Source organism: Thunnus maccoyii, chromosome 6, assembly GCF_910596095.1.
Source record: "Thunnus maccoyii chromosome 6, fThuMac1.1, whole genome shotgun sequence".
Taxonomy (NCBI): domain Eukaryota; kingdom Metazoa; phylum Chordata; class Actinopteri; order Scombriformes; family Scombridae; genus Thunnus; species Thunnus maccoyii.
The window spans coordinates 17,242,492-17,259,261 of record NC_056538.1 but is presented as its reverse complement, the minus strand read 5'-3'; the positions used below and the strand labels follow the sequence as shown (position 1 = coordinate 17,259,261).

The 16,770-nt window shown below is 38.7% G+C and overlaps 2 protein-coding genes across 3 annotated transcripts in view; one reads left to right on the top strand and one right to left on the bottom strand.

Annotated features, from left to right (window-relative positions):
* The first annotated feature begins 317 nt into the window (after positions 1 to 317).
* foxn1 (forkhead box N1) lies at positions 318 to 6,720 on the top strand. Its single transcript, XM_042415414.1, has 8 exons — positions 318 to 437; positions 1,738 to 2,061; positions 2,195 to 2,290; positions 2,433 to 2,563; positions 2,877 to 2,973; positions 5,343 to 5,550; positions 5,698 to 6,153; positions 6,342 to 6,720. Exons 1-8 carry the CDS (start codon positions 318 to 320, stop codon positions 6,653 to 6,655), a joined length of 1,746 nt encoding a protein of 581 aa, XP_042271348.1. The 3' UTR covers positions 6,656 to 6,720.
* Positions 6,721 to 8,503: 1,783 nt separating this feature from the next.
* unc119a (unc-119 homolog a (C. elegans)) overlaps positions 8,504 to 16,770 on the bottom strand; it is a 17,739-nt gene continuing 9,472 nt past the window's right edge. Inside the window, exons 2-6 of one of the 2 annotated variants that reach the window (XR_006096712.1) lie at positions 11,534 to 11,647; positions 11,114 to 11,207; positions 9,676 to 9,848; positions 9,351 to 9,565; positions 8,504 to 9,212 (exon numbers count right to left, since the gene is read on the bottom strand). Coding sequence is in view for 1 of the 2 variants with exons in the window: in XM_042415315.1 (XP_042271249.1) it covers positions 9,453 to 9,565; positions 9,676 to 9,848; positions 11,114 to 11,207; positions 11,534 to 11,647 (494 nt within the window). In the remaining variant the exon portion in view is untranslated. Of the gene's footprint in view, positions 9,566 to 9,675; positions 9,849 to 11,113; positions 11,208 to 11,533; positions 11,648 to 16,770 lie in introns of both variants that reach the window. The other variant, XM_042415315.1, reaches the window with a different exon arrangement.

The window sequence follows — 16,770 nt, the reverse complement described above, 5'->3', positions numbered from 1 at the left end:
AGTGACAAGAAGTGCTTCCTCAAAACAAATCAGAATTGCTTCCTGTCATGTAAACAGCTGTATAAATCTGAAGTAGAATAGAAAAATATGTTTTGCCAGTTTCCTCCCTTATCTGATGTTATACCTTACCAGCTTCATGCGACATTCACTTTACATTTATGCTGCTCATGATTCAGATAAGTAGAACATGTCATCTGCTGCAAATTATGTCGACACACCTCAGTTTGTTTGATCAAATTGGACCAGAAGATAAAGGATATCTCAAATTTAGCCTGCTTTTTAAAAAATCTCTTCACAGGAGCAGATCTTGGTGCAGAATGTCAGACTCCACGAGATTTTCCCCACGCAGTGGCAAGTCTCAAACATCAACCCCTCAGGCCAACCTACACACCTGTGAGCCCCGTGGGCCCTCCTGCCAGCAGATGGCAGAATCACAGGTACTGATCAGCCTCAGGCTGTTTTCACTTGAAACAGCCTCTTCTGAAGACGGGTCTAGCTGCAGCCTCGCAGACTCACCTTAACCCTACATGACACACACACTTTACTATAAGACACCCCCCCAGATGTTTTCACCCTAAGGGCATGTCCCCCCGACCCCTAACCCTAACCCTAACCATCTCCCTCCTCATGCCTAAACCTAACCAAGTGGGTGTGTCATGTAGTAAAGTGAGTGTGTTGTTTAGATACTGCACGTTTGTGCTGCGGCTGCAGCTGGATATACTTGCTCTTCTGTGTGACACTGGAAATAGAAAAAACTGTTCTGACTTCTCTTACTGCTTATTGAGTGTTTGTGGATTAAAACAAGGACAGAAAACTTTTACAGTGCCAGTATGTCCCAAAGACAAATGTTTTATCCTGCTATTGATCAGTATTTCTTTTTAAGGCAAATTGATTACACATTGGGAACATGCAGTGTTTAATAAACTTTTAAAGGAATAGTTGGGTATTTTAAGAAATATGCTTATTCGCTTTTTTGCTGACACTTAAATGAGAAGATTGATCCCACTCTCATGTCTGTAGGATAAAAATGAAGCTACTGCCAGCAGTTGGTTAGCTTAGCATAGCACAAAGACTGAAAACGGGGAAACAGCTAGCCTGGCTCCATTCAAAGGTAACAAAATCCACCTAATGGCACCTCTAAAGCTCACTAATCAGCACATTATACCTCTTTTGTTTAATCCACACAAAATACGAAGTGTAAAAATGAGTTTTTGATTTTACAGGGATTATGTGCCCATTATATGAGTATTTCTTGGCCAGGTGCAGTGACTTGCACTAGTGGGCAGATTTCAGCACCTTTGATCAGAGCCAGGCTAGCTTTTTCCCACTTTGTCCGGTCTTTATGTACCATCTAACGCTCAGCAAATAAAATGAAAAAGCATCAATCTGGGTGCTTCAATCTGCACTTTTTTTTTTTTTTTTTTTTTAACCCATCAGAGGTTCTGCACACCACAGTCAAATTAAATGCATAAATAAATGAATGCATTGTGAATAAGAATCAATTTGAAAAGTGGATACATTCTCTGTGCTTTATTTACTGAGAGGGCAGGTTTTCCACTAATGACCTAAGGGGATTCCCATGCAGCATGTTGGCACCATCTTTTCTTCCTTGTCTAAAAACTGAGTGTGGAGATTTACACATGGAACTCAGCCCTACTGGGTTTGTGAACAGTAATTTAATTTCACTGTCACAGTTTTTAATGATCTGTATCTACCCTGTTGATGATCACACCACAGATTAAGGATGGATACGATGTCTGCTTCACCCAGCAAGAGAGCAACGCCTTCATCTTGAGGACTGCGGCTATGAACAGGAGGCACAGCATTGATGGGACCGTCAGTTCAGGGTCAGAATCAGGACAAGGCCCTGTTGACTCTGACAGTCATTTCCATCTGTACCGGCGACATTTCAGTGACAGCGCAGTGATGACTGCAGGTTGCCTCCAACAGTGCTCGTCTCCCTTCAGCTGCCTGCAGGAGGTCTGCAGCCCTGACACTCTTACACACAGCTCCAGCAGTGAGGTGCCAACATCCTGGGACCAAAACAATGGCAACATTCAGGTCTCTAGACTTATGGTGCTCTCATTTAATCCTCATTTAAGTATTCCAGGCTTGTGTGTCAAAAATACAACAGCTGGATATCAGTAGGTTGGTTTATCAAATCCTTAAGATTGACTATCATACTATTTTTCAGTGTTTGTACCCAGACCTGCCAGCTGTGCCTGTGGAGCCTTCCTGCTTCCAGTCTCAAAGTTATCCATCCTACAGCTCATCGAGCCCTCTCCAACAGGTGAGTGAGTGTGTTGGTTGAGTCATGCAGTATATGGATATGAAGGTAATTGAAACAAGCTATGGAAATGAAGGAAAATATTGTATGGTTTTGTTTCATCGCCTTTCAGGTCATTATTTTTGTGTGTGTGTGTTCTGTACAGGTCTCATCTAGATTGTACCCTAATAATAACCAGTCCAACAGCTCAAAATATTCTCTGCAAAGTCTTTCCACTCAAACACAAAAGGAGAGTCCCACAAATTCCCTTTTCCCGAAGCCCATTTACTCATACAGGTAACATTACATCTGTTGTCTGCCGTTCATTCACTTTTTTATTGCCTCACTGAAAACCTTGTTCCATCCTAATATTATTTTAATGAGAAATACTCAAAATAGTATACTAATAGTCTGACATGGCAATAACAAGAAGTGCAAACAATCAAAATGTATGTGGGAACTATACTCTGTGTTCTTTGTTATCTCTGGATAAAACTAATTTCTCAAATTTATGTATCTTGTTTGTGCCACATATAATGTATAAAACAACTAACATTAAATATTAGTTGTTTTATACATTATAATATTAATGTCTCTTTTGTGACTGCAGCATTCTGATCTTCATGGCTCTGAAAAACAGCAAATCAGGAAGTCTGCCCGTCAGCGAGATCTACAGCTTCATGACTGAACATTTTCCCTATTTCAAGGTACAACAGTTCACGTTTTCTTCTTCACATACTGAATTTAACCAAAGAGACAAATCTTATGCTCCTCAGTAGCACAAGCAGAGCTGAAAAAACCTGAACCCTAACACTTGTTGTACCACAATTAGTCCATAGATTTTGTGTTTCTTGGCATAGTTTTTACAGAGATTTTTGCAAACCTTTTTCTCCTGTAGTTGCACCTCTTCCAAAACTCCTGAACAAGTATAACTGGTCACTGTAAAATCTGTGTGTTAGTCTGTAGATGCTGCTTTTACTGCTCATCTTTTTGAGTCTTCTTGGTTGCAGGTTGATGGCATTAGGCTTGGAGCCATGTTTTTGCAGACCGATCGTGATGAAACTGATTATTATTTCAGCTGTTACTTTTATTAGAATTGGCTGACTGACTCTTTTATGGAGATTAAGGTGTTGGCTCTAATTTAGTTTTGAACCTTTAGTATTTTTGACAGTCTTTCCTACACTCACTGAGGAGAGTGCAGGAAATGTTTTGGCTGATTCATTCAGGGAATTGCCTCCTTGAAGATGTTTAGTTTGTCTCCTTTCTCCTTTTCTTAACCTGCTATCTCAGAGCACCAGTGGAGGCACTGGGGCAACTTAAGCAGATATATAGCAAATGTTTTGCATATTGTAAGATTTGAACATTTTGTTTTAATGTTGATCAGGTTGATCAGATGTTTGATCAAGTTTGGCATGTGTTTTGTTGAAAGCAAAAGATCATCCACCACATCTGTGTTGTAGCTGACATGAATCACTCACTACAGCATCCCTGTAATGATTAATGAAACACTGCAAGGAGCAGTGAGTTCCACCTGCAGCATGTTGGCTCTGGACCAGCTGTGTGGTAATCTGTTAAGGCATGAAGCTGGCATGGAAGTAAAATGAGATGATGTTTTGGATCTGTTTAATACAGGCAGTGTGTTTGAGCGTAGGTAGGACGATTGTACAAATGTTTCACCACTCAGAGAATAAAATCTGATAAGTGAAATTAAGAAGGAAGATAATATGTAAATTTTTGATTTTGGTGAGAAATTCACATTTATAAATTCATGCCCCTGTGCTTAAATCTTGCTTAAATGAAGCAGCTGCAGGTTTGGACCTCTGTTTGAACCCTGGACTGTCACAAATCATAGAAGTTCAGACTTTGGAAAGAGCTCAAAGACTTTTTGACTTTTCATTTTCAAGAAGGCCCCTTATAGATGGCTGCTTTCCAAACAGCTGCCTGTCACATTTAACACATGCTGCAGGGCCAGAAAATACATGAGACAGAAGTAATAGAGAGTCAGGTGTATTTGCAAAAAGCTGGGATTTTTTTTTTTTGATAAATCAAAATACTTTCTCAATATTGACAAGATCTTTAGGGATGGGCTCCTGCTTTGATCCCTACAGATTGCAGTGAATTTGTAACAACGCTCATGTAATATTTGGGCAAGAATGTTCAATTTGAAACATATACATATACACTGAAACATGGTCAGGTAGTAGGTGAGAGCTCCAGTTAATCTGGATGTCTTGGAGTGAGTCAATGCCAAGCCAGAATAAAACATTGGAGCATAATTAGTTAAAACTAAGAAGTTCAGTATTCTTTTATGATGGGAGTCACAAATAATAATGGTTAACTTTTCAATTATTCTTGGCTACTTTTCACTTATCAAAAGGAGCTAAACATCACATGTAGAGCCAAAATAATTAATCAATTAGTCGATCGACAGAAAATAAATTGGCAATGACTAACTTTTGATAATAAATATGAAGTAATCATTTTTCAAGACAGGTAAAATGCCAGACATTCACTGGCTCCAGCTTCACAAATATAACAATTTGCTGCTTTTCTGTTGTACATAACTTCTGATTGTTTCTTTTAATACGTGTTTATGTTCATTACTGTACATGAGGAGCAACACACCACCAAACTAAGTTGTCTATTGTTGCAATAAACAGTTAGAGCCTTGACGAGATTATCCTGACTGAAATCGTTGAATGTCTTTGGGTTTTGAACTCTTGTTTGGACAAAACAGACTGTTTTAAGGGGGGTCACTGGGAGATTTTGATTGACATTTTTCACTATTTTCTGACATTTTTATTTGCATCATTCTTGGTTAAATTCCAATCGGCTGTCATTGCTGCATCACCCCTCCTTTGCTCTTTCATGTTTCCTGATTTTTTCTCTACCAATAAAGGCAATAAAGAAATTCATTAATAGAGAAATAATCGGCAAATTAATTGTAACAAACATAATGATTAGTTGCAGCCCTAGTCATGTGTGCTCCTTACTTTTCCTCTTGTACCGTAACATGACATGGCCTTATGTGCTTTAAACCATCTCTTCTTCATCTTCTGCATCTCTGTTTTTTTAGACAGCTCCTGACGGATGGAAGAACTCTGTGCGGCACAACCTCTCCCTGAACAAGTGCTTTGAGAAGGTGGAGAACAAAAATGGAAACTCGTCCCGCAAAGGCTGTCTGTGGGCTCTCAATCCAGCCAAGGTGGAGAAGATGCAGGAGGAGCTGCACAAATGGCGCCGCAAGGACCCAGTCACTGTTCGCAGGAGCATGGCGAGACCAGGTGGGTCCTCTAACCATCTTGAAAGACATTGCCACTGAAAGAAAGGGAGATTAGCAAAGGAGCCTGGAGTGTAACATTGTACTGATTCAGACCTTGAAAGCACATAATTGTAATTTATTTTTGAAAAATGTTTCACTTTTTATGCAGAGGACCTGGATCGTCTATTGGGGGCAAGACCGAACAAGCTCAGGTCTTTGCCACCTTACATCAACCCAGCTCTGTGCTCCAGACCTGCACCTATTTACGGCACCACCTCATCATCTTGCACCTCAACACAGCTTGGATCCATCCGGCGTCCACAGTATTCCCATATTCCTCCTCCCTCACAGCAGCCATGCTATCTTCCCCCTGCCGCCGCCGCCCACCCCAGCAATTCATTTGCCCTGTACTCACCCTGCGGACAGCAGCCTGCAGCAGGCATCCCATCAGCCACTGGAAGCCTGAACTCACCCATGGCTGGGAGGATGCCACCAGTATACGATGCTGCCCTGCAGGGCGAGTACTGCATTGGCCCAAGGAGCATGCAGGACTTGCTGTTGGAGGGGGACGCCCGTTATGACATCGACATGCTCAACCCCAGCCTGACTGACCTACCGCTGCAAGGTAGGACAGTGCTGGAGAAAGCCAAACATTTACTTTCACTCTCATTCCCTCCCAATTAAACCTGTACAATCATTTCATTCAGGAACATTTCAAGTTCAGATTTAAATTCCTGTAAAAGGGGGATCAATTTAGAAAAGGAAGCAGATGCCCTCCACATTACATCTGATGTTTTCCCTCTTTTTTCCCAGGTAATTTGTGGGAGGAATTACAGCAAGACAGCCTGGTGTCAGATTCACAAGTTGTTAGCACCACAATCCCGTCCACGACCTCTTCCCTGCAGGACCCCAACGTCCATACCAGCTGTCTACAGGTCATGCCGCCTGTCAGTCTGACCTCAGAGGTGGCTACTATTGGTCGATGTAAAGCTGAGTACGAGTATGAGGACACGGGACACATCTTTGAGCAGCATGGCTGTTTGAATGGGCTGCATCCTGTGGTTTATTCAGGGGTGGAGAGTCTGGCAGGGTATGTGACCTCCTGTACATCTATCTCCTTAATATAAAGAGCTTCACCTTCATCTTCCCCCGATCTTTAATAATAATAATTTTGTCGCCTGAATGGGTGATGCTGTAGCAAGCAGCTTAATGCTACAGTATTAGCTTGGTGGATATTTAACCCCCAAACTTGAGTTTACCATTGAGTGACAGACTGGAGGAACTAGAGAGCCTTGCAGCTGCTTATAAAGCAATTCACAAGTTGCACCAACCACTGTTAGCCAATGAATAGAGCTTGTTGTATCTTTTGTTACGACATTAATTTGTTTTCTTTTTAAAAACTATATTGTGAAATTGATTAACAAATTTCTCATCATTTTGGTATTAATGAATGTATTTCTAAGTAATTTTAAATTTTTTACTAGTTATTTTGTTATTTGTGAATCCTTATTTTAATATTTCTTGGCATTTTTATGCCTTTAATAGAAAGCGACAGTACAGAGATGACAGCAATAAAGGTCCCCATCCAGACTTTAACTGCAGATGTTGCAAGTCATGGTTGGCGACTTAACCTTTAAGGAACCATATTTTTTAAATTTGATCTACAGCATTAATTGAATGGTTGATGTACTCAGTAGCAAATCTGTATTCCTCTCTACCAAATTAAATATGAATCAGTTAACAGGTTTATTTAGTCGCTTCCTTTACTGAATCACCATCAAAATAATTGCAAATTCTGCCTGAACAACATTTCAATTACAGTAAATATGTAATATAATAGTAATATATAAAGGATAGCTTTGTAACTATTTCCAAGAGCTTTAGAGTGTAGAAAAACACAAAAACCCAAAATATTACAGGATATTTTCTGCTTAAGTACCTTACTATGACTAACCTACTTTTGGCTTTTCATGTCATTGTATGTGAACGGATTAAATTCAACCTTCTATGGTTTTGATAACTTTGCTTTTATCTGTGAGCGAGTGTATTATTGTGTATTTGATCTGGCTTAATAAATACACTGTATCTTCAGTTATTGGCTCTACTGTGATGTGGATGCAGCATAAAAAAAGTTCTCATATTGTTCACGCTGGTTTCTAATACTAAAAATTAGGCTGAGGATGATGATAATGAGGATGATCGGTGGTGCCATGGCAACAGTGTAGTAAGATGGTCGCCACAGTAGATGGCAGCAGAGACACTGTGGTCCTCTAGCTTGCTCCACATGAAGAATCATCTTCTGGTGTAAAAAGTTTGAATTTTTGTTTGTTCTTCAGTCTTTATGTTTTCTTGTTCTACATTAATTATCCTGATAAAAGAGATGAACGATCATATAAACCACCTGCAGACTTTATATAGCAGGAATTATTTTAGCATGCTGAGTTTCAACAACTGCTGTTTATCTCAAAGAAATTCTTTATTCTTTTTATATAATACTTTTGTACGTAATTTTGTAATGTTTGTAATGTACTTTTGTTTGACTGTGGTAAATTACCAAACATTGTGTCTGGGAAATAATAATATTTGAGAAGACACAGTATTAATTTAAAGTATTGAACTTAACTATTGAGTCAACATCAAGTAAAACCACCATTTTAGAATAAATGATTTTCATTTGATCAGTAAAATAATAATATACAGATAAAAAAAGCAACATAATGCCATCAGGATACCTTATTTATAGAATATATTTACTTGTTTTATATTCATTTCATATTGTCTATGAAATTCTCTTTGTACTGGTTTTGTTTTTGAATAATTTTCACTGTTTCAAAAATCTTTTGTCTGCTCATCATATATAAATTTGTTTACCATACTGTTAACTTTCTCTCTTCAGTGTACTCTTTCATTCTTTTGTGAAAAAACAAACAATGTACATCAAGATTTCGAAAAACAATCCCATATTTATTGCAGTGATGGAATTTCAGCTGTCAAAACTTTACATACTTTTTAAAATTTTATACTTACAACATTTATCGTAATTAAAGTATACACAGTGTTCAGTACTACGGAGTACGTACTGGATATCAAAATTGGTATCTGACTTGTGACTTCTGGCTATGTATGTTTTCTGACACTTCTCAAAATGGCTATTTCTTTAAAAAATACTCCTGACGTAGTAGTTCTATGAACATGAAAACATTAAACAAATGACACGTTCACAATGACAAAGTACACATCTCTGTTTGTCATTCACCTCAACGATGACCACAGAAGGAGGACTGAATCATTCAGATGTGTGCTACTTGAAATGTAATCGATAAGAAACTTCAGGAGTAAGAAATGTAATGATATTCCTATACAAACTATATAAATATATATCTGAATTGATTATTTATTATTTAACTCTTTAGCATAACGTCATTTTTCTCTTTGTCTCATGGCTGGTTTCCGCCTCGTCTGCTTCCTCAGAGATTCAGTAAAGACAAACAAAACTCACTGGTCCCTTTTTACTCTTATGACTATTAATGGCTATCAAAACACACAAAATGTAACTGAATCAACACCCGCCTGACAAACAAGTGGAACCCACATATACAGACTGAAATCAACAGTATGTACAGACACTGCCCACACACTCACTCACATGCAAACCGATGATACCACTGGCAGAATGTGATGTTCCTGCAAAGACGGTGAGGCAAAGAGCTGAATAAGTGAATGGAAATACATGGAGCTAACAGAAATGAGACAAGTGTGTGTGTGTGTGTGTGTGTGTGTGTGTGTGTGTGTGTGTGTGTGTGTGTGTGTGTGTGTATTTACTGCCAGTGATTTGTCCATCAGTTCATCTGTTTCTCCTGAAGTGGTAACATGGAAAATGTCTAGAACAGCGGGGGGAAGTACAAGGTGGAGGGTGCTGGTCTTTTATGGCCCCCCACTGTAGGAATAGTCTGCCTTGTTGTGCATCACCAGCTTGTTGTCCACAAAGTAGAAGCTGTCAGACTGCGTCTCATAAGGGTGCAGGATCATCTCACGCACTAGAGAGAAAAAAAGACACATAGTTCAGGATTTGGGTCTCCTGATGTGGGTGTATTTGTCTGTTCTGATTGCTTGTGCGTGTCTGTGTATCGTGTGTTTATCCACTTACTGATTTCCTCGGACAGTGCGGGGAACTCGTAGATGTGCTCGCATGTGTTCTTGCTGCTGGGCATGCAGAAGCCAAACTCGAAATCAAAGCTCTTGAGCAGCTGGTCGCGGAAGTAGTGTCTCTCAATCATACGAAAGTTGTTGATGGGTGTGTCACCGACTGTAAACTCCACTCTGCAGAGACACAGACAGAAAATAAATGTACCAACCTGGAAGCGAATGAAAATACAAAACATTTCTGTGATTCTGGCTTCTTACAACTTGGGTCCAATGTGGCAAGAAACACAAGCACTCAGTCAATCATACAGGTTTTAAACCAGCCGACAGATTAGCCAGATTATCTAAAACCACCTTTGGTCTAGACTCTGGCACCTTAAAAGCCATTTCTTTTCTTTGGCTCTTGATTGTGTAACTCTTACTTTCTGTTCTTATTTCTCAGTGTTTTATACATTGTCTTCTCTGTCTCTTCTATAACTCTTTCTTCTTCCATCTTCTGTTATAAAAAGTGCTGTATACATAAAGTTGCTTGCACTTTATTTGCAGGTAAAGTCTTAGTGCACCGCAATTTTGCTACAAATCCCTCATTGTACAAGAAAACTGCGTGCACACACAACTATATCAAGTATTGTAAGTCAAAGATAAACCTGGAGGTCAGTCTGTAAACTCTGATTAATGTTTACAACGACCATTTTTTACTGCTCTGCTTTGTCTCCAAATAAGTTTGGTTTATATGGGATTTTGTTTAAAACCTGTCTGATTGTCTGACTACTTGACTTTCTTGCCCTGTCAGCCCTCTTTTTAACGATGTTGCCACATTATCAGATCTCAGAAATTAACTTGATGAGCACAAAGTAATCGTATCTGATAGAAATAATGGTCAAAATGACGATAATAGGACCCAAGTTGAAAAAAAAATGGAATTATCCTTTAATATCAACACACATCAGCACTCTTTTCTTCCATAAAACATCAACCCTCCACCGTTATATGGTGCACAAAACACATGTTAAATAGACATTGATGTTTTTAATTAAACCAAGATTATCTAGATGAATTAGCTGTTGGATTGGACTGAAATCTGCAGTCAGTCACAGAGCAGGAGTCTGATGGACACCACTCAGGAGCATTGACAGCTATTTGGTGCCTGACTCAGCAGGTGGGTTGTTCTGTATGTTCACACTAATCATCCTCAGCCTGTTGCCCACACTAAAGCCCACACACCTCCTACATCCGGTGTGAGTCCTCTGTCAGAGCAGCAGGGTTGGAACGGACGTTATTGCATCATTAGGCTTTTCCAAGGACAGGACACATGTCTCTCTCTCTCTGTCTGTCTCTCTTTCTCTCTCTCTCTCACACACACAGTCTTTCTTTATTTCCCCCGAATCTCCATTTCTTCATTCCAAATAGACACATAAAACACACACTGAACAGTGACTTACGTGGCTCCAACCTGCCGCAACTGCAGGAAGGCTGGGGTGAACTGGTATCGGACAAATCGTCCGGCGTTGGGGTCGCACTGCTTTTTGCCTCCCGCTAAAGCAATGACATTCGAAAGAAAAGAAGTGAAAAAATTTGCCAAGATGATGAATTCAAACTTCTCCAACAGTGATACAAATGCTACAATGTTAAGTACCAGACTACAGAAAATACAAATTACAACATTTTCTATTCTCGCAGAGTCATGGGGAGAAAGAAAATATCATACATCAAAAATGAAATTTAAGAATACCATCAAATACCCCTTTAAAGACCACTATAGAAAGAGGGTTAGGAAACATGACTCAATCTGAATAATATATTCCAGGATGTGTACATGTATGTCATAACCCGGTATCTAGTTTCTGAGGTGATGAGCTGACCTGGTGTTGGAGGTTTGGTGATCTCAAACAGGACTGTCCCTGTTTCCATGTCACGGATCTTAAACCTAGTGAAGTCGATCATGTGGACATTTTCTTCTGGAGAACAAAGGTAATCTAAAAACGGTGAAAGAAAAAAAAAGCCTTTTAGACAATATCAACATAAATACTGCAAAACACTGTATTTTTTGTACTTTTCATGATATCACTGTGAATAAAGTAAACCTTTTATGTCAGTCTTTCTCTGCAAAGATAGAGTAATATCTGTTGTCAGGTGCATGTCTGTCTTTCTACTGATGCTCATCAGTGTGGCAACAAGAAGGCAAAGAAGATGTTTTTTAATACATCTTATTCTGTCCTGAAATATGACAGCAACAATAACCACAAACTTTTAAATTACCTCCATGTTTTGTCCAGAGGCTGCTGGAAGAAAGCAAGCCAACTACCCTGAGCAGGGTGACAGATTTGGCCGTGCTTGCACTATGTGTGTGTGTGTGTGTGTGTGTGTGTGTGTGTGTGTGTGTGTGTGTGTGTGTGTGTGTGTGTGTGTGTGTGTGTGTGTGAGAGAGACACTCTCCTCCCAACAGGGCAGGATTAGACCTAAGAGGCTTATTGTGTTTTACCATCACATGGACTGACCGGTTGGGAAATACACACACACACACACTTAGACACACACACACACATGCACACACCTACTATCTCATTAGGGTTATGGTAGAGGCAGTTATTACTGGCAGTCTATATTGCATAAGGTTGACAAGTCCTTCTCATTCATGATTTCATACAGAAAAGACAGCGAAGGGGTAGCAGCAGAGGTCATAAGTTACACTCAATTTATTACCAAGATAAACACACCAGAAAGCATCCACACACACAAACTCACACAGTTGCACTTCCGAGGGTTAGTGAGCAGATGGGCCACACAGGCTTTAGCCACCTGCTTGCGGATATTTATAGACCTTTTCATAAAGAACAGCACAGTATACCTGACACCTTGGCTAAAAATGTTCTTCTTGTGAAACAGGACTATTTAGAGCTTTCTATTCACAGAAATACAGTAGACTGCATATTTTGCTGATGTTAAGCCAGGTGAATATCACAGATTTCATGTGACGATAAGTAACACTTCATGTGACTCCATTCAGATGTCCTCTTTAATAAAAGCTGACAGTGAAACTACAGAAAAGAAGACAGAGAGCTTGTTGTGACATCTCTCAGTTATCGGTTGATCCCATGCAGAGAAAGTCATTGACTAATTTGATAAAGTCGATGCAAAAATGTTTTTTTTTTTTTTACAGAAGTGGTGAGTCAGACTGCACCATTGTCAAACAACAGGCATCACATGACAAACCTAATAAAGCAGAGCATGTGAGAGTGTGCTGTGCATATACTGTTTTAGTTGATCTTGTGACATGTTAATTATGAAATATACAGATTTCAGCTCAATTCGGATCAATTCATTATTGGTTTGACTCTGCACATGAGATTTGTTGACAATAAGAAAAATATAGAAGATTGCCTGCCTCATCCTTTAAGCCAACTTCATGTGCAACTTGTGACTAATAGTCTAGATTAAAACTCTATAATGCTACTATTCACATCAACAGTCGTACATATCATCACCCTCATCCCCGCGATTATTATTATCAATTATCCTTTTGGCTAACGCTGACACATTTACGGTGATGTTGTTTAATGTGCATTGTCACTGTCAAAGACAAAGAAAAACAAAGAAATAAATCCTCAACAATATTCATGCTGGTTCATGCTGGTATATGTATAAATCATGTCTGCAGGTATACAACTCAGTTCAAAGATACTTTCTTTATGAGTTCTACATTACAGCCTTCAACAAACTACTTTAAGTGGCCTTCAGAGTATAAAAAAATGGTTTAAAAATGGAACTTATGTAAAACAGTCAACTCTTTCATCTGGTTATGTCCACTTTTTGACTTGTGTAATCATTGTTTTCATGTCTTTTGATCGTCACTGATGCTGAAATACTTTGTTAATTTCCACATTTTTTCCACAATTATGCAGCCTCACTATTACTCACATGAAACCACATTTAATGACATGCATCCTCCCCCTCAAAATAATAATGAATAATTCAGTAGCTCCGGTTATTAACAATAAACAACCACGTGTTGACTGATTATGTGTTTAGAAACATGTCAGGGACTAATGGACCATTCATAAATACAAGTGTGTAAATGCCAGGAGGAGACATGTTTTCATGAATCAACATGTGTGCATGTACAGTACATGTATGCAGAGTATGATACTGTATGTATATCTTGCATTTAAATGGCTTCTTGTGCACATGGCAGACTGATCTCGGCTCATCTCTGGTGACGACTTCATGTCAACAAACTGTAGATGTGAGTGGAGCGTTGCCATGGCAAACATCACATGCTCACTAGAAGACTGATCTGGATATTTCCATGTAAAGCTGCTCTTGCTCAAAAAAGTCCCTTTATATTGCTTTCCAAAATACTATAAGAGGGTTAGCGAGAGGCTGTTTGATGCAGTGCCCTCTAGTGCCAGTTCATTTGATGTGAGGGGCTTATCTGCTCTGAGAATATTACTGTAAGCCTACTGTTAGTCTGGGACTGTGTTACTTCAGTGAAGCAAAACTTCCATCACTGGCCTGATGGAAAGTAATCATAGAGAGTTTGAGAAATAAGTCAAATCATCTTGACTAGAACATAAGCTACCATTAATCATAAAGTGTATCAAATACTGTAATACCATCTCTACTCTAATACCTTCTTCAGCATACAGCTTTGATGTTTAGCACTTCTGCTCATACTATTAAAATCAAGGCTGGATTACCAACTGGGCAGTTTGGGTAACTGTCCCAGGGACCCGTCAATTGATTCATTGCAGATTGTTTGATAATACTGTGAAAGCACAATATAATAAGAAACAATAGAAGTGACACCTGATTATTATGTATTTCTTAACAATCTGTCTTGTAGAGGGGCCCTGAGTTAAAATCTAGTTTTACTACGTTGTTAATATTGTGCTTACATGGTACATAATCCTGAGTAAATTTGTGTTTAATGAAGTTACCACAAACTAATTATTAAACAATTTATACACAGTAAACAATCAGAGACAATCAGAGAAAACAGGGAATCACTAGGTGGTTTATTTTTGCCCCCAAGAGTGTTAATCTGTCTCTGCTAAAAATATATGCAGTCACAATGCTATGACAGTGTTTGCAACATAACTTATACCCAATAATATTTTCAAGGCTCCTTTTTAAAAACCAGTAAATTAATGTACATGAGGCTCTTAGGCCGAGTCAATGACATTTAGAGTAGTGCTGTTTTTAGAATTAGCCAGAGGTCTTTGTCACTGTGTTAGAAACTGGACACGAAATGGAAATAAAGCTTCAATAAAGTATCACATAATGAGGTGTGTTCAAGCTATAAATGCTATAAATGCAGCCTCAGCATGATATTCAGAGTAGAGCTGGGAAATATAATATTGTGTGAGATTTTTGTTAATTGTAAAATGCTTATACAGATTAAATTCATCCTCACATATTGTCCTCACATTAAAAAACACAATACACTGTATTTGATACAATTTTCCAAAATGTTTTAATAGAATGAAATTAATTAATTATGCATCATCTCCACGTTAGTAATTATTTTATTTCTCAAAAAATTGTGTAAATATCTTCTGAAACCATAATTTTTCACCCCCTAATCATCTACTATATCACTATAACAATAACTGGTAAAATATATATTTGTCTACTAGTCTTAATTTCAGTAAGATTGCCAAAATGAGTGTTCCTACTGAACTGATCATTTCTGATAAAAACGGGACTGAATACTCTGACTGCATCTCTGACTGTAGCTGTTATCAAGCTGTTCTCTTCGTGGGCAGATGACCGATCAATGCATTTTGTGAATCAGAGATGGCTGCCTGCCAAACCTGCTGAATAAGACAGATGCGGCATTTCATCTGATCAATGAAGCCACCCTGTGAGTGTGAGAATTCACACGTGACGATGTCATGTGAAACTCAGAGCTCGTCACCAAGTCCGCAACACACTTTGATTTCAGACTTCACAGCCTCTACACACAGAACAGCTTGACTGATGATGGCCGACTCTGCTGCCTTTCAGAGATTTGGAGGAGTAGTAATAAAAAAATCAGCCTCTTTTTTCAGATGCTCACTGTTTAGTGACAATAAAATGAGATGTGAGCTGCCGGGAGAGAAAAGGAACATAATACACAAACTGAATGATGAGAGTCATTTTCAGTTTCAATAAGATAGAGAGGGCCAGAGAGAAACAAGGAGAAAATGATACCGACAGAGGACACAGAGAGACTGAGGATAATGTGCTTTTGAGGAGAAAAAATGGCAAAGACGTCTTGAATATCTGAATGAATGCAGTTTGTTACAGTCCTTTTTATGACTAAGCAGGGCCCTGTTTCACAGTAATAACAGATGCCTAGGCGTGCACTTGAGGATATTTAGAAGAATAAAATGTTACTTTTCTTAATTTAGGCAAAACAGTCTCATTTATCAAAGAGTGGGTAGGTGTTAAATTGGTTTCTGAAAACACAGAGTTGAGAGAAAATCCACCAAACAGGTTGATAATTGTTGATTATTTATGAATGGCCCAAAAACAATCCAGCTCTCTCAAAATTACTCTCAAACTTTTTGTGAGAGTAATTAAATAATATGATTCGAAATGAATGATAATTTTCAGTACTTGGCAATCTATAATGAATGTAGCCCACTGGAAAATTGGTACACAATGAGCGTAAACAGTTGCATGCTGGAGGAAAGTGGGTGAAGGAATGAAGAAAGAAAGCACTACAGAGGCAGGACCAAAACATAAGGAAACATGTCTGCAAATATGAATATTAAAGGAGTAATTTTAATAATTTTGGGAATTATGTGTATTCGCTGTCTTGTCATGACTTAGAGAAAATCAATAACACTGTCATGTCTGTACGGTAAATATGTTGCTGGAGCTCTCTGGACTGACTGCACTCAGTGGGCGACACCTTCAGTTGACCAATCACTGATCTGCACTGTTTGACCAGGGAACCACTTCTCCTTTGTCTTTATTCTAAACAATTCAACTTGTCTCGACTATTTAAGTTGTTTTAAAAAAAAATTTACACAGAGTTTACAATAGTGAGTTTATTCCAGTGTGTTTTTTCCCAGTTTGACTTCATTTTCTCTACTTTCATTTGTATAGGCCT